This window comes from Malus sylvestris, chromosome 13 (assembly GCF_916048215.2).
Source record: "Malus sylvestris chromosome 13, drMalSylv7.2, whole genome shotgun sequence".
Taxonomy (NCBI): domain Eukaryota; kingdom Viridiplantae; phylum Streptophyta; class Magnoliopsida; order Rosales; family Rosaceae; genus Malus; species Malus sylvestris.
In genome coordinates, this window is record NC_062272.1 from 2,830,086 (window position 1) to 2,854,591 (window position 24,506).

General features: G+C 37.8%; 4 protein-coding genes and 2 long non-coding RNA genes across 6 annotated transcripts; 4 read left to right on the top strand and 2 right to left on the bottom strand.

Annotated features, from left to right (window-relative positions):
* The first annotated feature begins 3,582 nt into the window (after nucleotides 1-3,582).
* Nucleotides 3,583-5,325, top strand: LOC126594849 (probable galacturonosyltransferase-like 3). The gene is made up of 2 exons (XM_050261107.1): nucleotides 3,583-5,032; nucleotides 5,104-5,325. The coding sequence occupies exon 1, from the start codon at nucleotides 3,724-3,726 to the stop codon at nucleotides 4,795-4,797; it is 1,074 nt and encodes a 357-aa protein (XP_050117064.1). The 5' UTR covers nucleotides 3,583-3,723; the 3' UTR covers nucleotides 4,798-5,032; nucleotides 5,104-5,325.
* A 1,841-nt stretch (nucleotides 5,326-7,166) lies between these two features.
* Nucleotides 7,167-10,616, top strand: LOC126594842 (serine/threonine-protein kinase STN7, chloroplastic). The gene is made up of 10 exons (XM_050261096.1): nucleotides 7,167-7,749; nucleotides 7,828-7,917; nucleotides 8,048-8,170; nucleotides 8,308-8,409; nucleotides 8,574-8,742; nucleotides 8,848-8,941; nucleotides 9,316-9,409; nucleotides 9,514-9,570; nucleotides 9,653-10,066; nucleotides 10,297-10,616. The coding sequence occupies exons 1-10, from the start codon at nucleotides 7,303-7,305 to the stop codon at nucleotides 10,465-10,467; spliced, it is 1,761 nt and encodes a 586-aa protein (XP_050117053.1). The 5' UTR covers nucleotides 7,167-7,302; the 3' UTR covers nucleotides 10,468-10,616.
* Nucleotides 10,617-11,110: 494 nt separating this feature from the next.
* Nucleotides 11,111-11,682, top strand: LOC126594855 (uncharacterized). The gene is made up of 2 exons (XR_007613453.1): nucleotides 11,111-11,221; nucleotides 11,380-11,682. It is a non-coding gene; the product is annotated as an uncharacterized LOC126594855 (long non-coding RNA).
* Nucleotides 11,683-12,333: 651 nt separating this feature from the next.
* LOC126594854 (uncharacterized) lies at nucleotides 12,334-13,415 on the bottom strand. The gene is made up of 2 exons (XR_007613452.1): nucleotides 13,323-13,415; nucleotides 12,334-13,173 (listed from the first exon to the last, which is right to left on the bottom strand). It is a non-coding gene; the product is annotated as an uncharacterized LOC126594854 (long non-coding RNA).
* Nucleotides 13,416-14,558: 1,143 nt separating this feature from the next.
* LOC126594852 (small polypeptide DEVIL 4-like) lies at nucleotides 14,559-15,113 on the top strand. Its single transcript, XM_050261110.1, has one exon. It carries the CDS (start codon nucleotides 14,709-14,711, stop codon nucleotides 14,859-14,861), a length of 153 nt encoding a protein of 50 aa, XP_050117067.1. The 5' UTR covers nucleotides 14,559-14,708; the 3' UTR covers nucleotides 14,862-15,113.
* A 5,338-nt stretch (nucleotides 15,114-20,451) lies between these two features.
* On the bottom strand, nucleotides 20,452-23,928 carry LOC126594845 (SUPPRESSOR OF GAMMA RESPONSE 1-like). The gene is made up of 6 exons (XM_050261101.1): nucleotides 23,765-23,928; nucleotides 22,548-22,689; nucleotides 22,173-22,359; nucleotides 21,591-22,093; nucleotides 20,837-21,313; nucleotides 20,452-20,730 (listed from the first exon to the last, which is right to left on the bottom strand). The coding sequence occupies exons 1-6, from the start codon at nucleotides 23,770-23,772 to the stop codon at nucleotides 20,677-20,679; spliced, it is 1,371 nt and encodes a 456-aa protein (XP_050117058.1). The 5' UTR covers nucleotides 23,773-23,928; the 3' UTR covers nucleotides 20,452-20,676.
* Between the last annotated feature and the right edge of the window lie 578 nt (nucleotides 23,929-24,506).

Below are 24,506 nucleotides of genomic sequence, written 5' to 3' on the forward strand. Positions count from 1 at the left end.
AAATTATATAAAATTAGAATGATTAGGGGAGTTAAGTCCGGAAGTAGGAACACAGTCACGTAGTGCAGATGGAAATTTGACAAATTCATGCAAATTAGCAGTTATATTAGGTCCTGACGTCACGTATGAATGAATGTGATTGATATTATAATTAACAAGATACGGATGTTTTGGTGAAACAGAATTCAAAATATTAGTTAGGGACATAGTGGGTGTCCATAAATTGGGAAGCAGTTGGTCAATTTTAGTTATCTTCATTTCAATTTTAAAAAGGGTCGTCACATTTTCTCTTAACTTTGAATTTCAATTAAATATGCATTTTGGTAAGTCCATCGACTAATTAACTTCATAACTCGTTTGAAATTAAAATGATTTTGGATGACAGAATGAAATGAAAAGGTAATTTATTGGACGTAAAAAAAATCGCAAACTATTAATGTTACATTTATTGCCCATTTAAAATTTTTAACTACTAAACGATACATTTATTTTCATTGCATCTACACTCATATTTATTTGTAAAATTTGAAATGAATAAAAACATAAGTGAGAAGAATAAATATATGTTAAAAAAAAAAAAAAAAAAAAGAGATGGGTCCCAAACCAAAAACTGATTCTTGGCTTTGTTGCTTACGTCTGCATTGTCCGTACGAGACGGTGCGTTTATTGGGCTGGCAATTATGAACAAATGAACGAAATTGGTAAAAGTATTATGAATAGTTTATGTATTTACTACAATAGATTGATTAAATGAACTTGATTTTAATTAATTTTTTTACAGAGATGATTTTTATAGAATGATTCATAATATGAACGGTTATAATCATAAGCATAAAATTTTGTGATTTAAACACGAAACTTTTGAGTAGGAGTTCGTACTTATTTTTTAGTAACCAAGGCATTGCTTGGCAACCAACACTACGCAACGCAATAAGCCACCATCCCTTTGCTAATAAATGAGAAAGGCTTTGTTTGGCTGATGGCAAAGTACTTCGTTCCTTTTTTTTTTTTTGAAATAGAACCAAGGCCGAAGCCAAAACAGCAGGAGAGCCAACGAATGGCGAACACCAAACTGGGAAGGAATCATATGTAAAATTGTAAACCGTAAGAACGGAGATACCATCACTCGTTGATGCATTGACAAATTTTCAAATTTTTACTGACTCTCGTCAATCTCATACTTTTTAAATCAACTTAAACACGGCACAAGTACATTGTCACTATAGGGCCTCATGCTAACAGTACTAGTAATATGAATGCAAAGTTCCAACGTTGAAATTGAATTTTTTTTCCAATATAATTATTGCTTTTAAAAGGCATGAATAAATTTGGATAATAAATGTGATATATATATTCAGCTACTTGAAGTAAAGGAATATATGCCATGCCATGACCCCATTAGTTGTATTATTAGGACCCAGCTTCTTTGCCCTTCCAGTTCTCATATACTTTCATCCCCTCCTATTTTGTACTGTCACGGTTAAGCTACGTCAACATTTTATATTGATTTTTTTTATAGAGATAATAAGACAAAAAGCAATAGTGATATAAAATGTTGACGTGGCTTAACCGTGACCGCACAAATATAAGGGGATAAGAGTGTATGGGAACGGGAAGGGCAGAGAAACCAGGTTTGTATTATTAATTTATTAAGTATACTGGTCAGTTTAATTATTTCATTAATGGAAAATGATCCTCGTCAGATCCTTTTTTTTAGGATCTTAAGAATTATGTGACCGTGATTGTTCATTATACATCGTGTAATCAGTTTTGGTTAGATACAATATATATTTAATTTAAAATTTTAAAATAATTTCTAACTGTACGATATATGATGAACGGTTACGATCACAAAATTCTTAGGATCCTTAGAAAAAGAATCCGACAAAAATCATTTTCCTTCATTAATAAGGCAGCTCAAAATCAAAATTAAATAAAATAAGGCAAACCTTGTTTGGTTCGGTTGTTGGGTTTGTAGGCTTGTGTTCAATTCTCTGCACCCGTGACTTGCTTACGTTTATCATTTGTTGTTTCATTTGTTTTAAACACACACCTACTTCTTGTTACCAAATAATTCTTTTCTACACACTATATAGAAATGTCATCCACTTGCTAATTTACTCTTTAGATTCTTTTATCACATTTGTCTTTTTATGCAGTGTTTAAAATATTGATATATGGGGAAATATCGATATGCAAATTTATGACGTGTTTACTAAATCGGATGAGAATTGAGAAAATAAAATTGGACTCATTTGAGCGATTTCAGTGTTAATTAACGTATTATTTTCATATAGAAATAGAGGTGAGGTCCACTCAAAGCAAGCACTCAAATTTCCAATTTTTTTTGTGGAATCAACTACGTGCAGAGAGAGGTAGTTTTAAAATCTTGAGAAAAATGCTCCAAGAGGAAGAAGATGGGGAAAAAAAGGAGGAAAAAGATTTCGCTGTTTTTCCGGTCGTTGGTTTTAACCTTTTAGGTGGGAGTGTGAATTTTAATGGTAATAACTAATAACAAATCCATAACATTATAAAAAAAAAAGCTTTTTAGTCAAAATGGTAATTGAAATTGATATAACTCCTCATTTTGATTTATGAGATTTGAAATTGACACGACTATTTCTAAGTTTATCCACCATCAATCATTTTGGTAATTCTGTAAAAAATTATGTTAAGTATGCACCAAAATGACAAAAAATACCCTCAATTAAATAAAAAAACTTGCCAAAATGATTTGACAAAAATTGAGGGCATTTTTTCCATTTTATCCTTATTTAATAGAGATTTTTTTTTTATAAAAATAACCAAAATGATTGATGATAGACAAACTTGGCTTTAAGTTTTTACCATGCATCTAATAAAATTGTGTATCAGTTTATAATACATAAAAGTGCTTATGAACAAAAATGTTTCACATAGGAAAAAAAAAATTGAAATGAACCTCAAGTTCTTAACATCTCATTTTTCGGATTGAAAGGAAACATTCATAGGTCACTTTAGCCATTGCAATTAGTTTTGTGTTAGATGCTCACATTTTAATATAATTCATTTGAACGACAACATCACTTAGACTGTATATTTTCATCGGCTCATAGGATGCTGCCAATGAAAGCACCACCACCACCACAAGATGGCCACGCCCCATTATTCCCACACACTTTCAATAAACAGTTCTTCTCGTTGAAGTTTGATACAGAATAAGTTTCACAATAAACCTTTATTTAAAATTTTTAAAAAATAGAGATCCGTTTTCTCAAAGGTCCCGAGGTCGCGTCTAGTTCTCAAAAACAACAGGTCGCGTCTTTCCAGCGTGGCGTTGCCTTTGCCTCTCCATAAGGAAAATTTGTAGTTGCGACGGAAACACGGATAGTACACTACGTGTTTTTATGAAAGTGGTGAAAAATTTTAATTTTTAAGTTATTAACATTTTAACACACATAACTCACAATTTATTTAAAAACAAGTGGTGTACCACTTCGTGTGACGGGATAACTGAAAAATTTCTCCTCCCTCAGTCCTTATTCCCCCTAGCTGCATATTTCACAATCCATTCCGTGGTCCCACAACACCAGTATTGAAATTACCCAAATGACCCCCAACTCAACACAACATTAACATCCCTTCTCCCTCCTCCAATCCGAAAGGTAAAGCACAGTCTACCCTTCCAATTTTGACTCTTTAATTCCGAAATTCCCACTCAAAACTCCCCGCACCAACGAGACCATGCCACAGGGCCATGGTCCTCTCCACCTCCTCCTCGCCGCCCTCTTCCTGGCTGCAACCGTACAATTTCCGGCGAATTCCGCCGCCGCCGAGCTCCCCGAGTTCCGAGAAGCACCTGCATTCCGCAACGGACGAGGATGCCCCCGAACCGCATGGTCCTCGTTGGACCAGAACTCCCACTACGACCCCTCCATCATCCACATCGCCATGACATTGGACACCACCTACCTCCGCGGCTCCGTTGCCGGCGTCTTCTCCGTCCTCCGTCACGCTACCTGCCCCGAAAACATAGTCTTCCACTTCATCGCCGCCTCCCACCGCAGTCGCCGCTCCTCCGACCTCCACCACGTCATCACCTCCACCTTCCCATACCTCACATTCCACCTCTACCACTTCGACTCCAACCTCGTCCGGGGCAAGATCTCATACTCCGTCCGCCGCGCCCTTGATCAGCCCCTGAACTACGCGCGCATCTACCTCGCGGATCTCCTCCCATCGGCCGTCCGCCGCATCATCTACTTCGACTCCGACCTCATCGTCGTCGACGACGTGGCGAGGCTGTGGCGGATCGACCTCGGGCGGCGCGTGCTGGGGGCGCCGGAGTACTGCCACGCCAATTTCACCAACTATTTCACCCCGAAATTCTGGTCGAACGCGGCATTCGCGGCGGAGTTCAAGGGGCGGAGCGCGTGCTACTTCAACACCGGGGTGATGGTGATCGATCTGTGGAAGTGGAGGGAGGGCAAGTACACGCAGAAGCTGGAGCACTGGATGCGGGTGCAGAAACGGTGTCGTATCTACGAGCTGGGTTCGCTGCCGCCGTTTCTGCTGGTGTTCGCGGGTGACGTGGAGGGGGTGGAGCACAGGTGGAACCAGCACGGCCTTGGCGGTGACAACGTGGAGGGGCTGTGCAGGGACCTCCATTCTGGCCCAGTGAGCCTGCTGCACTGGAGCGGGAAAGGGAAGCCGTGGCTGAGGCTGGACTCGAAGCAGCCGTGTCCGTTGGATAGCTTGTGGGCCCCGTATGATCTGTATCGTGACCATCGTCACTCGTCACTGTTCTCTGATATCTGAGGGTGCATCGCAATTCACGGAGGCGCTCTGTACCGGATCCGTATCACTGCCGTCATCTGGTCGGGAAGGGATGGAGGATCAACTGCGAGAGTTTTCCCTTTGTCTGGGTCCCTTAAGGCATCATATTTTACGGCGGTTAAAACGGAGATTTACCCGAAATGGTGGGTCGAAGACACGTGGTGAAGGCCAAGGAAAAAGGGACTTTGTGCATGGTAAAATGTCAAATATCTAGATGGTCTGTATTGCTACGTACGTAGGCGCACGTACATAGATCTCGTTTGGAAGTGATTTTTAGTTATTTTGAAGGTATCAGTTATTTTATATAGATCTCGTTTGGAAGTGATTTTTAGTCATTTTGAACGTATCAGTTATTTTAAAGGCATTTTTAGTAAGTGAAAACTAGGAAATTGCATATTTTTTGGTTTGTAGTGAAAAGTGTGGTAAGATAGTGGAAGTGTATCAAAGATGATTGCTACTCTTCACCTTTGGGACTAAAATCATTGAAAAGAAAAGTATCTTGCCATCCCACTATGTTTCTTTTCTGTAAATATGAAGCGTTGGTGGTTGATTTTTTAAGTATGCATCGACGTATAACATATTAAGATTCTTCGTCGGTTTCTGTTATATCTTTGGCCGCACATTCAATCATTTCATTATTTCAGTGCCTACCGTACACTACAGTTGGTAGATATTTTGAGGTTTGCTGTTTATGAATGTGTTTTGTATTATTCGTTTTTTTCAGAAAATTACAAATTGGTTTTCATTTTTTGATACCTTGTGAGGAGTATCTTATAAAGTTGACCGAACAAGGCTTGTGTAGGGAAGGCATATGTGCAAGAAATGTTTGAAGTTTTAATTCACGTGGGTTGTTAACTGTTGAGACATTCTTCGGTGCAATTGAATGAAATCATGAACCAAGATGATTGCTATGTGTATATTCTTGCATTTTATCTTTGTCATGTGAGCAAATGTGAGCACCGACCTAGTGGATGATAAATTCACCCCCCACCTCCAACACTCTGAAGGTTCAGCAACCATTCATGTTGATACCCAATCATATTTAGGCACGTGTTTTAATAATTAAAATTGTAAGCATAAATAGGATCCGTCTCTAAATGTGATTGGGTATCAGCATCAGCGGCTATTGAACTTTCAGCAGCCAAGTAGTGTTCACCTTCAAATATGGTTTGTGGGAAGATATTATTGTGTGGAAATTTTTTATCATGTGGTATCTCCGTGTTACAATATAAGTGTATATTACTAAAACGAATAACCACATTGAGGATATGTTTACTTACCAAGAATAATATGCAATTTATGAGTATTATTCTCATTTTTTACATGAGAAGTGATTTTCACGCGCCTTTTTTAGCCTCTTACACACTCATGTATAGTTCTGGTCGTTGATTTCATTTTGATTTATCCAACTTGATGATCATAACTAAAAAGGAGTATCTAAGAAGATAAAATGGGTGTGTGAAAATCACTTTTGTCTTGAGATATCTTGCAGTTACTAACAGTGGCGGATCCAGGAAATAATATTAGGGAGGTCAGTAAGAATAGCGCAAGCAGCGCGCAAATTTTTTTATACCAAAAATAGCATGCATTTCGCCATTTCATCGAGTCTTGGTAGGCCTAAAGTCATTTGAAAATGCATACCACAGACATGTTAATGTATGCAAGGAGCAGCACCCAAGGTATTCATGGACATTCATCAGGTATTGGTAGGCTTGAAGTCGGTTGGAGGGCATGTATGAAGCCAACTCTAATCTTCAAAAGGGCAACATTCAAGGTATTCATGGACATTCACTGAAGTTCGAAGGGTCAGCACCTAAGGTATCTATGAACGTTCATCGAAGTTCGGTGGGTCAGCTGACCCCCCTTGCCCCTTAATGGATCCGCCAGTGGTTACTAACCTACCCGAGAAATGAAAGTAAGTCTCATGTTGAGATTGCATGTGGTCTAATAACCTAGTGGATAGGGTGTTAGATTTTCACTCATGCGTCATGAGTTCGAAACTCCCACTTCCCCTAAATTATTGTAATAATTTTTAACCCTGCTCTACTCCTTAATAATAATAATAATAATAAAAAGTCTCATGTTGAGATTAGGTATGCCACACCTAAGCATTCAGATATGTGAAACATTTCTTAAGGAAAACTAAATCGGCCATTTTAGTTGGCAATCATGGAATGTAGAGGCCCATCTTATTATCCAGCCCAACTAAATAGTTCCACTCTCCCAGCCCATACAGTGTCAATCTCTGGAGCATGGGTTGACGTGTCAATCTCTCCTTTCTTCCTGAATTATAATCCATTAATCCCCTCGAGCCATTTCCCTCCACAAATATACCTGTAATAACCGTCACCAAAAACAAAAATTAATAAAAATCAGACTCTGCGAGTAGTGGTCTAAATTTGAAGGACTTGCTCGAAGAAAGCCAGTGACTGTCGCTACCTGGATTTTCCCCAACACAAATTCCCAAAGCCTCCTCACTTTCCGGCCATGGCGGCCACTGTCGCAGCCGGCGGAGTTAGCATCGGGACGGCCAAGCTCCGTCCTCACCAGTCAAAACCCACCTCCCCGTTTCTCGGCAAAAAACTCAAAATCAGACCTACCTTGGAATCCCAGCAACGCAGTTCGAGAATCACAATCTTAAACCCCAAAACGCTGCTGGTTTTAGCTTCCGGCGGCGGTGAGTTGATCCACGCCGTCAACGACCTGTTTCTGGGGGTGGGGGTGGGGCTGCCGTGCACGGTGATGGAGTGCGGCGACATCATATACAGAAGCACTCTTCCCAAATCCGATGGCTTGACGCTCACGGCCCCCGGTGCTGTTCTGGCTCTGGGTGCCCTGTCGTATCTCTGGGCCACCCCCGGCGTGGCTCCGGGGTTCTTTGACATGTTTGTGCTTGCTTTTATTGAGAGGCTCTTCAGACCCACTTACAAAAAGGTAAAAAATTTTGTTTAAATTTTGGATTTTGATTGGAAATCTGAAGTGTGTTTTGTGTTGATTTTTGTGGGTTTACAGGATGATTTTGTTTTGGGGAAAAAGTTGGGAGAAGGTGCTTTTGGAGTTGTTTACAAAGTTTCATTGGCTAACAGGAAGTCTTCTTCCAAGGTAATAAAGTAATTATAATTTTGGTCGATTCGGAGATTGGAGAGAATGTCTTTGAGCAGTTGTATCGGAGATTGTAAATCTTATGGGAATGAATGTGATGTACTAATGTGTTGTTTTTGGTTATCGCTAGAAAGAAGGCGACTTGGTGTTGAAGAAGGCTACTGAATATGGCGCGGTGGAGATTTGGATGAACGAGCGTGTGCGAAGGGCGTGTGCGAACAGCTGTGCTGATTTTTTGTACGGCTTTCTTGAGGTGTTGATCTATAATGCCCACTAGTACCATGTGATTTCGGGGTATCATATTATTGGAATTTTACTTTGATACTTCATTCCATTGCACATTCTAGTTTCCGTCGTAGGAATTATTAATTGTGACGAGTCTGGTTGCAGAGTTCTTCTGCAAAGAAAGGACCTGAATATTGGCTCATATGGCGGTTTGAAGGGGCGGCCACTCTTTATGATTTGATGCAAAGTAAAGAGTTTCCGTACAATGTTGGTACTTTCTCCCATAAGCCTTTACATGTTCATAAACTGTTGTTCTCTGAAACTGTTTGATGATCTTGTAGTTTCAACTATAATGTCCAAACATTGATCCGTCCATTGGCTTATCGAATTTACAATAAATTCTTTCCCGAAACATGCCACACAAATGTCAGGTAGAAACAATGATTCTTGGAAAGGTTCAGGACTTGCCGAAGGGTTTGGAAAGGGAAAACAGAATCATACAAACGATAATGAGACAGCTCTTATTCGCACTGGATGGTCTTCATTCAACTGGGATTGTGCATAGAGACATAAAGCCACAGAATGTTATTTTCTCTGAAGGTACTAATACTTATCAGCATGCTGTACATAAATCGATAAAGAACCAGCAAATCTCAACTGTTCTCATATTTGAAGGTTTCCTATTCTCGTTTTAACAATGTGCAGGCTCTCGTATATTCAAGATCATTGATCTTGGAGCTGCAGCAGACTTGCGAGTCGGCATCAACTACATCCCAAAGGAGTTTCTTTTGGATCCAAGGTATCTTTCCAGCTAAGTAGTCTAAGTAGCGCACTCGCTAATTGCTACAAAAAGGCATGATGAACTCATGAATCTAAAGTCCTGCATCAGAGGAACAAAGCCTTAAAAAAAATATCAGCTTCACCAAGCTAATGTACGTTTACTTGATATCCAAGGGACTAAAATCTCAACAAAAACCCTGCACTTTGTGAAGTGAATAATACATGAGATGTAAGTACTGATCAAATATGCGATATCTGATTTCGGAATAAATGTCTTTTAAAATAAATATTGGTAATTTGCATGTTTGATTAATAGCAAGGTTCACTTCTTATAGCATCTCACTCAATTTGTAGTAGGCATTCATGATGTCGATTGGGTCTTTTCCTTTTCAGATATGCTGCACCAGAGCAATACATCATGAGCACACAAACGCCATCTGCACCTTCTGCTCCTGTGGCAACAGCACTTTCCCCAGTTCTCTGGCAGGTGAAAATATTAATTGTTATATCATCTCAAATTTTATTATTGCTAACTTACTTTCTCAGGCAGATAAATTGATTTAATGGTTTTAATTATATGGTCTTGAGCAGATGAATTTACCGGATAGATTTGATATCTACAGTGCCGGTCTCATATTCCTACAAATGGTGAGTGGCATAACTTGCGGAATATAGCTATTGTTGGTATACTAAATGATTCACTCAATACTCTTTCAACTTCTTCATACAGGCCTTCCCATCATTACGCAGTGACAACAGCCTAATACAATTCAACCGTCAGCTAAAAAGGTGCGATTATGACTTGGTTGCATGGAGAAAAGCCGCCGAGCCCCGAGCTAGCGCTGATCTACGAAGAGGTTTTGAGTTGTTGGATTTGGATGGTGGCATTGGATGGGAGCTCCTGACATCAATGGTTCGGTACAAAGCGAGACAAAGAATCAGTGCGAAAACAGCCTTAGCGTATCCCTACTTTGACAAGGAAGGACTGTTGGCTCTGTCCTTGATGCAGAACCTGAGGTTGCAAGTGTTTCGATATACACAACAAGATTATGGGGAGGCTGCCAAATGGATTATTCGGCTAATGGCACGATCAGGAACCGCGCAGGATGGTGGCTTCACAGAAGCTGAGCTCCAGGACCTTAGAGTTTGTACCTGAACTTAAATTTGGAAAAGGAAATGCTTTTCGCACACCCATTTTCTCCTCGGCACTCCTCCCTTTGTTCCTAGCCTTTGAGTTGAACAAATCAAAGGAGAATCAATGGACATAAACAAGAGGAGTGCAGAATGAGAATATAGGAGTGAAAAATCACCATCCATTCGGAAATCATTAAAGTTGTAATCTTTTCGGGAGTTACACTTCTATATAATGTGCAGGAATTGAATCCTACTAGTAAGAAGAAGGCAGGTGCACTGGGAAGGAATGCTTTGGCTTCAGCTCTTCGGCTGCAGAGGAAGATTGTGAAGACGTTGAACGAGAGCATGGATGAGATCAACAGCCGTCGGAAGAGTCTCTGGTGGAGCAGGTGGATCCCAAGAGGGGATTGATTCAAGTTTGTGAAAAAGAACATACTTTTTTTCCTTTTCTGTAAATTGTGTGTAGTAATCTGAATTGACCAACTTTGGTGATATAGAATTATGTTTAAACATGAAAGGATTAGCTGGAATCTAATACAAACATACTGCATTACCAAATATTTATACTTTGAACAGTGGTTTCTGTTATTTAGGACTTTTACTGTGCAGTTGCAGAGTCCTCCATGAACTTCAACTGCAAGCAAGCATTCTGTCCTTCCGAAACACGGGAAAAACATATACGTGAGTGTATGCTAGCTGACTAAGGTAGTGTGTCAATCTTCTAGCATTCGAGTTCAAATTCACATTCCAAACACCAAAAACATGTAAGGTCGTGAGCCTGTGATAATATTTTCTTTTGAAAATGTTTGAATTCGTAATGCAGTGAGTTTAGTGAAAGAACTCGATAAACCTTCAGATCCTCCTCTTTGGACCCCATTTCGTCCAATGTTGATAAATTAAGTACGTAATCTTATCATGTATTTGTCATAAACCAGCACTGCTCATGATCATACCATGCTGCCACGCTGGCTGGGTCTGATATATATATGCCATGCTGCCATGCTGGGGGCTACGCGGTCAACGATCATGCTAAGTGCGAGAACATAATCATTGATTAATTAGGAAAACCACGCATAATTCAAGAACGTGGCTAATTATTCATTCAAATTGCGAAAAGCTTCCTTCAAAGCAAAGCCTGCCAAAACCCAAAATCCGATATATGCATGTAAGAATACAACTGTAGTCTGTAGTTTGCCGCTCAATTCCGTACATTCCACCAAAAACACAGATGTTTGTCACATGCACGTTTGGACTCCATACATAAAAGGCATAATGCTAATGCTAGCTAATTAGCTCCATTAATATTTCCCTTTGAATTTGCAGGGAAAGTGGTAAGGAAGCACATCAGAACTTGCATGCTGGAATTAAGGAATTCAAGTTGCTTATAATACAAGCATCAAGAACAGATATTATATACACACACACACACATACATTGGCCGTTTATGCAAAGAGATCCTCATTTTTTTCAACAAATGGGGATTAGATGTGGGGCCCACTTCACATCGAACTTCAACGATCCGAACAGTCTATTTTGTAAATCATCCTTACAAAAATTCAATTCAATCTGAAACCATTTGCCTATTTAATTATCAAGATAAAATTTCATTGTTTCTTATATAACAAAGTATTCGTTAATTTCTTTGAACTCAATTAGATGTCTTAAACATTTTCGATTTGGCTAATTCTTTGCAAGGATGATCTATGAGGTGCAACTTGAAAAATAAACAGTTTAGATCGATTTGATGTGGTAACTAATCCCCATTTTTATATAAAAAAAAAATAGAGATCCATTTCCTTAAAGGTTTCTTTTATATATATATATATATATATATATATATATATATATATATATATATATATATATATTTGAGGCTACCACTTAGATCAGAGATAAGATGAAATTAAAAATATATATGTGTTGAGTCAATTGCAGGCAATGGCATTGTAAATCACGAGAAGTTCACGTGCAACTCTGACCTTGACCTTGTTGTTTATTTGGAACAACAAACATAACATGAGAGACACAAGCTTCAAAACTATACATGGGACACTTTGGATATATCGCTCTTGAATTCAAATTAATTTAATCAACACCATTTTCTAGCTCTATTCTGGGGGTATTATTTGAGTTCCCAAAGTTTTGTACTCTACGGTACCTAGAGTCTCTGCCAAGTATTCTTGATTTAAAAAAAAAACTCAGATCTACCAAGTAAAATTGCGCTGATATTGCGTGTATGAACATATGTTCTTGTGACATTGAAAATTAAGTAGAAAGTTCGGTAATAAACTATATGTACTATCTTTATTGATTATTTAGTGTGTTATTTTTTAACAAAAATGAACTTGCGGTTAAATTACATTGAATTGTTTGTTGAGATGATACAAAAAACGAAGCTCAACGTATTTCATATGACATAGTACATACCTAACATGCACATATGTACCTAAGTATGAACAGGATGGAAGAAACTAAGAAACCACTTGTGAGTGCCATTGCCTGATTCGATATACAGCTTAAAATTGCACAAATACAGAATATAATAATGGATAAAATTTGCTTATTAGAATTGAGGGTTATTGGAAGCTGGTCTCCTCAGAGAAATGGGAGGAGCACGAGACGAAGCAAGTGGTTTGCTTTGCTTTGCTTCTGGTGCAGCACTGAAGCATAATAATTAAATTCACAAAGCTAGGTAATCAGCAGCAGTGTCCGAAATGCCTTCCAAGCAGGCTCTCGTAATCATCATAATATTTGGTTGCCCTTTTCATATATTCCTACTGTCTCATTTCGCACCCAGAGACAAGCTATGTCTGTCACATTGTCCACCCAACAACTAATTTCCGCCTGTTTAAAGTGAAAGGCTCTGCAGATCGAGAAGTTCTTCAGTATGGCTGTCATGGCTGTCGACCATGCCACCCGTCTAGCAAAAATGCACACAATAGAACTCCTTGCATTCGAGTTCCACACGAGCTCATGTTGGTAGCACCAAATACAAGCTCACTTTATGTGCGACTTAGACAGGCGGGTGGACATGGCGCGGTAGCTCTACCCACGAATTTCTCATGCCAATCTTACTCTCTCATCGCCATCTGCAACTGCATGCCATGTTGCCCTACTCTGCATATATACAAATATCATGACTCAGCAAATTAATTCAACTCCTTCCCTTTAACTAATAATTCTAAAAGAAAAAGCCAAGCAGGAAAAAATGAACCGTGTTTTGAGAAAATTAAACCCCACTTCACCAAACGTAACCCTAATCTTACATCATTCGTATTTCTGGTACGGGGGCAGTGACTCAGCGGTGACCTAAAGTATGCAATAATAACCGGAGCATGGTACAGGAAAGTCTAACATTGCTATCAAAGCCGTTGTCTTGTCCCTAAATGCATGGTTTTGCTATAAATAATAAGCCTATCTGATGATAAAAAGATGATGAAGCCACTAATCATGCATCCTAACTAAAGGTTAGTTGATTAATAAACGTGGATTCTTGTGTAGGATTCAACTTATCCCCTCCTAATCTTATTGCATGTTTAGGTGGATTCAACACAAAGTTAAAAAGAAGACAACAAAGGAAAGCACTAAAAATATAGGAGAAAATTAGGTTGGGACACCTGTTCCATATAGGCTTGCTTATATACAAAAGTGACTTATTGAAAGCACACGATTAAGAAAAAAAATTGTGTACACACGTGTCAGTTCGTCTAAAATGAAAACTGAATTCATGAGCGTAAAGATTCAGATATTTTTCTTAAACTGGTGTGTGTATCTCGTACCTCATTATTTACAAAATTAGAGGGCAACTCAGAACCAACCAAAAAACTTGCAACCCTATGGTGAGTAGTGGCCGACCCATTATGCTGGTGGGTAAAGCCTACTTCACACACGTATATGATGTATAGTCCATTTTAGACCAATGTAGCGTAGCAATATTACATGTGATGTGAGAGAGAGATAGAGTGCTTGCTTGGATTTTTTTTAGGGAACTTTAACGAAAAGCACCCGGTACTGTTCACTTTAACGAAAAACCACATTTTTACACTAAAAAGTCAATCATGGTACTATTCACTTTACCTTTTATTTTGTCCTTATCATTAAAACTCAAAGTTTTCAAATCATTTTCATTAGTTTTCCTTTTTTTTTTTATCATTTTGTTTAATGTGTTTTGCTGATGTAAGGTAAGGAATTTCAAAGTAGTTTGGATAAATTTTTTATTTTGTCGAAAACAAGGTTTGGTATACCAAGTTTTATAATAAAATTGATTGAAATTCTTGTTTTTTTTAAGCTTTTAACCAATTGTAGTATTATAATTAATGCATCGAACCGTATTCTTGCAAATTAAAAAATCACTCTCAAAATAGTGACGGAGGGCAGTGGTGCCCATTTGTGGGCGTTTGTCTAGTGGGTTTGGGGGCGCACTGCCCCATCCTTAGGCTCATTTTTAAGACCAATGTGGATCAAGGACCACACCCGCATTTCTCCTCATGTGGTCCTCCCTCCCGCTATAAGAACCCCTCCTCTGGCCTCTGCACTTTCAAACCCAACTCACACAATCTCTCAAAGCTCATCACCTGCAGAAGAAACACACACACTCACTCGCTCACTGCAGTCAAAAGACAGAAAGAAAGAAAACCCTAATTCTCTGAAATATGAAGATGGGCAGCTCTGGCAGCATGGCAGGCAGCAAGAGAAGGCTGTCTTCGTCGTCAGGCAAAGGACTCGGAGGGGTCCTGCGAGAGCAAAGAGCCAGGCTTTACATCATCAGGAGGTGTGTGGTCATGCTCCTCTGTTGGCATGATTGAAAACATGATGACATGGGGCAAGGGAGATTTTGGTTTTTCTTTTTAATTTCTTCTTAATTTTCCTCTTTTTTTTTTTCTTCTATCATTGATCTTTGATCTTCTTGGTGGAGTTGTAAATAGCCAGGGAACGTTTTTAGGAGAGTTGAAGACAAAATTTTGTATGGGAATTTGGCCTTATGGGGCTTACATATGTACATCGGAATAGCCTAAATATATAAACTTTGATATGATATAACAAGCTAGAGTTCTAAATGTTTCATTGTTCCTCTCATTTAACAATATCATTTCAGTTTGTTACAATTTGGAAGGGATTTCCAAGCATAAAGATTGAAAATGGAAAAAGGGTTTAAAGTTTCAATTACCAAAGAATTCCATATAAGGTTATACTTTGAGCGAATTTATTGTATCACCAGATGTATACGATCGGTGAAGATCTCATTAGAGCAACTACAACATTGATGATGTTCTTATTTTCTTTGTCCTATTTCAGTTCCAAAGAAGTGATGTGGAGTTCTCAAAGTTTTCTTCCCTTTTCAAATGGCTTTGTTACGTTCCCTAATCTTGATTAAAAAGAACAATTATGACCCAATGAAATTGGAGGTGAACAGAAACATTGGGGACAATAATATAGGATCTACAAAATCTTAAATTTGAAGCTCATCTAGTCAAATGTTGAGTGCAGATTAGATTCAAACTGTTCTTTTTCAGTATACCAAATTATTTTTGCTTTTTTAGATTTTCATGTCCAAAAAGTGCTTTAGACATAAGGTAGAAGCATCAAAATTCATGATTAGTACTTTGACCAATCGGTTAAGTACACTTGATGACAAAAATTGAACCTTAAAATAATCGCTTAAGCCTTAATCCCTTGGTCATAATTCCTTTTCTATATGGTTGTTTTGGAAGGCCAATGATTAATTAAAGAAACAATTGCAGTTGGCCCATAACTAATCACTATAATATTATAAGCTCTTGTTATGATCTTCTTGTCTTCAACCAAACAAGCACCAGCAGCTCCTCAAAAATCAGCTCCAGCAGCTCCTCAAAAATCAGCTCCACCTAAGCTTTCTCTTCAAATAAGCCATTATTTGAGTAAGCTTCCAAACATGGCCTTGTGGGAAAACAGCTGTTTTGATGTTTTGGGTCAAAACCCAAACTCAAAAGCTCCCTTCCTTCTCTTTGTGGGCCAGTTCAATTATTGGATCGAACTCAAGTTCACGTGTGCCACGTGTACGGCCATTATGGGCCTACCCCCAATAGTATTCCCTTTTGTCTCTTCTTTACTTTTGAAGGGAGAAGCAGGGAAGGGGTTAAAAGCTGGTTTGATATTGTTGTACTTTGAAAAAAAAATTGCTTCTGTTACGATTTGAGAATAAACTCATTTTTACTGCTTCACATTTTCATCTTTTTTTTTTCACTAAAAATTGTAAAAATAAGTTATTTTTAAAATGTTTACCAAACATTTTTTTAAGCATAGTTTTTTTTAGGGGTGTGATATCCATACACCCCTTTTTACTTCTCCCACACCTTTTTAGTTTTCGACCATCAGATCGGATGAATTGAAGAAGATCAACGGATAGAAATTAACAAGGGGTGTGTGAGAAGTAAAAAGAGGTGTGTGGATAACACACCCATTTTTTTGGGTATTTATCATTTATAGCCAAAATTTAGCACACAAATTCATTAATGTCAGTTTTTATAAAACAATTCAAATATAGCCAAAAATTCACTTGAATAGACCCAATTACTCTCAAAATTAAAACTTAATTACACATAAAACCAAAACCAAAAGCTAATTAAGCATCGTTGTTCCCCAATAACATTGCTGCCATATTGGGATCCAGAAGCAACAACATCAATTTTCTTAGACTTTGGATTTGAATCGTCACATATATGATTCTCCTCACAGAAGAAGCCAATCACCATAAAATCGATCTAAAATATTCTCATCTTCCAATGCACTTGTCTGGAGTGATTTGCTGCAAAGACCTTCCTCCGCCTCCCTCTTTTTCTTTTTGCCTTTTACAGATCCATATTAAAATTGATTTACCGGTTGTGCATATTATGCTCAATTTCCCTTAATTAAATGCCTAATTTGGGCAACCCTCTACTTAAAGAGATCATATGCAGAATGCATAAGAACATGCAATCGCCGTTTCATAAAAAAATTACCTGCCGAATACTATTTAAAAAATATCCATAAGTTAATAGTTCTAGCAAAATTTTCTAAGAAATATCAATTAATTATCACACAAGAATATTCAAAAATTGTAGTTATGTGAAATTTTTATCATGATCTTCGTTGTAGGCTTGTAAATTAAGAAATGAAATTTGATAATTTGATTGACTTAATTTCCATTAGAATAAATACCTCTTTATTAAATGTTTAATTTCATCAGGCTCCTCTTTCTATCTTTTTGGATTCGAATTGAGATATGAAAATAATTAAGGGAACTTTATCGAAAAACTCCATGTACTGTTCACTTTAACGAAAAACTAGATTTTTACACTAAAAAGTCAATCCTGGTACTATTCACTTTACCCTTTATTTTGTCCTTATCGATAAAACTCAAAGTTTTCAAGTCATTTTCATTAGTTTTCCTAATAATAAAACCCTAAAATGAAAAAGAACACAAAGAGAATCTCTTTGGCGTTTGTTTTACATTTTAAGGGTAATTTGGTATATTGATGTGAGATTTTGGTTATAAATGATACTTTTTATAAAAGCTGACAATTTTGAATTTAAGACATAAATTTTGGCTATAAATGATAATTTCTCTATTTTTTTATACCCACTTTTTATAAGTAAATCCAGGAAGCTTCTACTTTTGGTAAACAAAATCAGCACACGTAATCTCTAGTCTACAATAATACAATGCACCCCCACGTAATATGTGGACACCTGTCTCCAACATACAGGCAATAAATAATGAGCAGACACGTGGCATTTTGAATGATTTAACATAATTTTGTGTTTTTCTGTATCAGAAGAGAGAAGGGTGGGTCAGAATGTCAGTTGTACAGGAGCTGAATGTGCAACCTAATCTTCTGTTGTCGGCCACGTAGGAAAGTGCCACCTCTCTGTCTTACTCTATGAAATTTACCTCCATGTTATTGTTTCAGTATCTCAACGCAATCATACAATATCATGTGTTTTAACGTGCTTCTTTACATAATAACAGTAGATGTTTTTTTATTAGGTTTCAGCATTTGGTCTTTTGATCAAACTGGCCATGTTACACACTCTCACTAATACGAGCATCATTCTTACACACCCTAAAATTAAACCCGTCAAAATGACGGAGTGCGTCTAAAGCCGTTTTAGGAACACGATGATGGTAAAATCTCTCGATGCATACAGTCTTTCTTCAAAGACAGAGCTTTTAAGCTTTTTTTTTTCTTTTGAGCTCACTCCGTCACTCAAATGGAACGAGTGAGTCAGTGAAGGGGACTAGGATTCTTTCTCTTGTCATTATCTGTCTATAAAAATCAATAAAAAAATACTAACGTTATTTAATCGTAATCGTTTAAATATAAGAAGAGAGAGAAAAAAAGAGATTAAAAAAAAAAAGAATTCTACACCGGATAAAGACGCGCCTGACACAGAGCGATTGGGTCAAAACGGCAGCCTCACAATGCCCACGTGCGCCTCCCTAATCTTCAACCCCACCAACATAACGTCAGATTCTATTCTAATCAAACAGGGGGCCCACACGTTGTCCCCACATGCCACATCCCCTGTCTTGTCTTCCTCAGTTTCCTCCAATAATGTTACATGGACAGCACACTTCAAGTACTTCATGGATAAGATGTAGTTCCATCAAGATCCATGTAATTAAGATGATGATGCGACATTCTCCAAACCTTTTTGTCAAACGATTATTGGCTTGTTTTGAACTGCTAGCTGTATTTAGAACGGCTGTTGAAATGATCAAAAACGTTTTTCAGTCACTAAAAAATTAAAAAAATTTAGCGAAAAACTCTTGGTGTTCATTTTAACAAAAAATTATATTATTATACTAAAAAAGCAATTATGCTACTATTCATTTTATCCTTTATTTTGCTCTTATCGTTAAATTCAAAATTTTCAAACATTTTTCCGTAGTTTTTAAAAAAAAAAAAAATTATTGCTTCAATGATAAACTTAAAAGTGCTTACTAGTCATATACACGCTTTTGAAAAAGACCAGCTACGAGCACAAGTACTTGCTATAGAAATAGCCCAAAACCAATATGCAAGGGAATTAGATCCTCTTCTGAGCTCAGGATGAGAATCCTCATGAGCAGCCAATTCGGGATATTCAAACTTGATTTTATGGCTGTAATTATTATAACTTTTAGAAAAACCCCCTATATAGAGTCATTGGATTAAATTTCAACGGTCCTGATGAGTTGCTCAGGAGGATCCCATCCTGAACTTAGGAGAGGATCCAGTTCCATATACAAGTACTTCCTATATGATGTGAATTAAGACTTGAGTTAGTCATGTTTTTCTAGGGTTGCCTTTTACTATTTGGGATTCTTGGAAAAGGGATGGCAGTAGGATTATCCCCTTCTGTTCTCATCCTATTCTCTACTGTCCTCTCACATTTTATTTTTGTCTTTTTTGTATCTATTAAAAATTAACATAAGATGTTGATATGGATTAATCGTAACTATTCAAGTAGGAGGAAAGGGAAGGAGAGAGATTAGGAAGGAAGAAAATCATTCTCCAGAGACAATGGGTCACGGGCCATGGTGTCTCCTCGTATTAAGGTGGTTACTTATATTTTTAATAATTAATACACGATTTTGGATAAGTATTTTTTTATTTTTTGGAAAAAAAATTATTGGGTTATGCTGGCTGTTAACAAAACAAGGTTCCAAAATCTTGCATCTAAAAACCCTACATAAATAGGGTTAACGTTAAAGAAAATCATGTTTTAATAATGTTATAAAGACAAGAAGTCATGCACAGCATGTAGACGGATAGATAAAATTCAGGGGCTCCTTGTCCAGTTCTTTTCTTTCATTGGAACCCAAAAAAGCCAGGGTGCCGTGGCCCTCTTCGTCTACTTTTTAGCACCATCAAGGCATCAAAGAGAAAAAGAAGACCAAGTGCATTTGCCAAGGGAGGGAAGCATTAGGCAAGGTCTTGCTAATAAAACAAAGGGGTGCCGTGCCCTATACCAACTAGGTCACTTACCCTACAACATGCTAAAAGGGCACCAGTAAAAGCTGCTTTTCCAGGTTAGGTCTCATCTGGCTTCCCCACGAGCAAGTATGCTGCTCATCAACAAGCACTTTTACCTCCAAGTGCTTAATTCAACAGCGGGGCTAGGCCCAGTGGTCTATCAAGCTATTAAAAGCCAACTTGCATGACCTGCGCAGCCCTGAGAGTTCATGAATGTTTTCTTGTCCAACCTGTTCTCATTCGATTACAGAGGAGAAACTCGTCAGTGTTTTCCTTGGCGTTGATAAAGCATCGAGTTTTCAATCATTTGATGGTCCACAAGTCTCTCGCCTTTCCTTTTTCGCTTGTTTTATGTCGTTGAATCCGTTATAATTCGAATGCCAAGCTTTCGAATCCAAAGACACAAAAGCAAACCAGATAACATAACTGCATTTTAGCTTGATGCTTAAAAGAGAGCAAAAAGAGTAAGTTCGATCGATGTTTGAACACAAACGATCAGATAATTACAGTTACAAAAAACAGTTCTTTACCATAAGCTTAGATATCACGCCAAGCTGATTTGATAGGCATAGTTTAACCAAAACGTAGCAAGAAAATATTTATCACCATTGACCATAACCAACACAGAAATCCCGAACCATGTTCAGTCAGCCACCTTGCCACCCCAAGAAAGGAAACTCTCCTGTGACCCAAATTCCTACAATGCCCCGATCCAGAAATGCGTTAGCACAGGGGAAAATGCAAGAAAAAGGAAAATTGTCAACACCAACAAGCAAGAGAAAATCGCAGAGAAGACGGCTTACCAGCTGGCTGAGTCGGAAATCAGGAGGTGTATCAAGGTCCATAATATTAGCAGGATCAAGGACAATATTTTGGCACGCCTCTAGATCCTTCTTTAAATCCTCAGGTCCTAGTTTAGCGTAATCAGCAAGACGGGGTTTGACATGTGCTTGTTCACCATTTTCATGCCCACCCCTATTTGGAGATTGGCTCTGAAGGAGCTCATCACACAGAGACAACCCTTCCACAAGTTGTTGCGAATCCAGAAGGTTCTGTGACTCATTGTCCCACCATTTTGGATCTTCCTGAGCATGATCAATGTTTTCAGTGTTATTAATTACTTCATCGGCTTGGTTTTCTACCTTGTGTTGATCATAATCGTCAGGAATTTCAGATTCAGGGCGAACATCTTCAGCACGGTTCACCTCGGGATGAACTTCATCCAAAGCAGAGTCTACATCAGGACGCACTTCATCTTCAGCACCGTCTTCCTCACGATACTTCAATTGGATACAGAAGCCATAAAAATAAGCCCATATCAGTATCTGTTTGGATCATTCACATTTATGCCACACTCTTACACTACATATTAATGAAAGATTACGCAGAGGGAATGTACAAGAAAGTACCCATGAAGGCAGGAACAAATGCGAGCAGTATAAGTTTTAAATCTTCAATTTGAATACGTTCGTCACACAATAGATAAAAATGCCTTCTTGTGCTGCTAGTAGAAATGTGGGAGTAAACTAAAAACAAAATTAAGAAAACAAATTATACCTGAAGAAAGGGATCTCTGGACGGAGCAGGAGTATCCAGTCCCAAATCAAAATCACCAAGCTTTCGTTCGGCGCGCGGAGGTTCAGGAGTAGCCAACTTGGGAGTGACTGGATCTACCTTTGTGATCACCGCATCAATACTTTCAGGAACATCTTGATCAGTTTTATCAGCTTGCTTGGCTTCCTGCTGCTGGTAATATATTTTTGATATAACATACTCTCCATCCTTCTCATCCTCCTCAATGCCTAGGTGATATTGATGCATAACCCAATTGGTTTTCACAGGTTTTCCTCCTCTGACCGTGCTCATGTATAGAACCATAATCTTCTTGCACCCTCTTTGTACTCCATCCAAGATCACTGGTTTAGTCCTTCCAGTCTTGTGCCAGCGGACATCACCATCACCATCACCATCATGTATCTTTCGCCGCTTTCGTGTTCCGGTATTGTAAGCCTTAATTGCTCTATGAAAGAAGTGGGATGGACTTCCATCTAGCTTAACATCTAACATTTAATTTTTTGAATCAATTAATAAAAGATTAAGGGTCAAAGATTTAAAACAAAACAAATGTTTCTCACTTACTAGGTAGTTTCCTAGGATGGGAACAACAGATTCCTTCGTCGTCATCGACAGTTAGAATAAACTCATCAATAAAAGGATGGGGTTTTTGATCACCTACACCAGATTTTGCTAGTAAGTGCCACATAATCTCTTGATCAGTTGGATCAAATTTTACACCCTTGGGTAAACCCGGCCACTCTTGAGCAACCTGGAAAGAGATGGCAAACACCCTAATTTTCAAAGTTCTACAATTTTCGTTAAAAATAAATGAAACAACAAACAGAAACAAACTTCATCTAAAAATACTCCAACAGAGCTTCTGTACCTAATGGTTTTTCATTGATGAACGTTAAACCTAAAACATATGGATCAAAAAAGCAAAAACAAAAACCTTACATCACTATTGTCCATCGTATATTGGCATTTTGGACAAGATTTAGTTGGGTTGCTTTGCCATTTAATTCCAACAGAATCATAGCTTCCAGATGCACTCCTGATTTTTGTTGCGATTCTATTTTTGTCAAACAACCATGATGGCCTGCATGTATTACACAAATGATTACACTTGAAGCAATCAGCTGCTCCCATATATGATCAGCAAAGTATTTAAACTCTTGACCGAGCTTAATTAGAATACATATTTTAAGTTGGAAGGACACTGAAAAGAGACATCAAGATATAACCAGCAGTACAGAGATTATTGAGAACAAACAACATAGTTAAAAAGATTAACCCATGAGAATACATAACCAAGTAAAAAAACTGCCTAAAACTATCAAATAATGACTGGTAACAGATTTAAACTATGAACTGTTTCTATCATGGTATACATGTAAACAAATGGAATGACGCATAATTTGACTAGATAAATGAAAAATAATGTTAGAAAATATATGATAACTTGCAAAGAAAAAACCTTTTAGCGCCAAAACACACTCGTAATCACTCTTCACGGATCATGACATTCATGCTCCCGAATTCGAGGTAGAGGGATGCAAACATATAAAGCATTTTAAAACACACTCACACAGAGGAGAGTCATTTTAAATGGTAATACAAGTGAGCCGACAATTAAAGCCATAGACATCGAAGGCAACTACCACATTAGAGTAATTCATAATGATAATAACAAAAACCAGACTAATTAATAACTCCATGAGAACAAAGGGCAATGGATTACATTATTATATGAATCCATCTCAATCTTTCCACCTAAATATAACAAAGGGTACAAGCAGAAGTGGGCGTAGCCACATTAGCTACACCGGATGTGCTCCCCTATGCACCCGAGTTCCAAATCCCCCTCCCGCACATTAGATTAGTTTAAGGCATAACATCGCTTGTACAACGAAAATGCGTGCAATTTAAAAGGAAACGTAGAAAGTAAAGGAACAAGCATATGAATCTACTTTTCTCAAAGTTCAAATTTTTCATGGTATATTCGATCAAATGAACAGATGGGTTAGTTCAAAATCGTGAATTTCCATATAAATTTAAAAAATTTCGATAAAACCCCAGAAAATTCCATGACTTATTTATAGAAGCATCAATATACACTCCCAAAAAATTGGAAAAAAAAAAAAGAAGCTAAAATAAAAGTCATCGGAAAATACCCAGCCATGGATGAGCGGCGACGATAAAGAAGCCCAACTCAGAGGCAAAGCTTCCGTCTTCGGAGACCGTAGCAGACTTGCTCTCTCTCTCTCTCTCCGCTTCGACTCTGCTTCCACGCTGACACCGATTGACGCTAAAAAGGACTTCTGGTTTTTTTATAGGAATTTTATAGGAACTTTAACGAAAACCAGCCGTAGTGTTTACTTTAACGAAAAATCACATTTTTACACTAAAAAGTCAATCCTGGTACTATTCATTTTATTCTTTATTTTGTCATTATCATTAAAACTCAAAATTTTCAAATTATTTTCATTAGTTTTCCTTTTTTTATATTTAACTCCACTTCAATTTCCATGTACTATTTTAATTTTAATTTACTAACTAAGAAAAAGCAAGGACTAATTACAATTTATTTTATGGACCCATAATTGGGTTTTTCCTTTCCCTCTCACCGGTCCCTTGTCTCATGCTCAACTCACCAATGTTGATCAATACTTGAGAGCGAGTCAGATCATTGTTAATGGTCAGTGGGATAGACATCAATTATCCTCTATGGTTGATGTTGATGTTGTTAACAAAATTTGTAGCATCCCCTTACCTTTGGTCCCTCAAAGTGACTCATGTTGTTGGGATCTAAATATTAATGGTAAATTATATGTTAAGTCAGCAACATGGATACATAACTCTACCAATATCAATGTTAATTCCAATAAGCTTCTTAAGAGAATGTGGAAGCTTAGC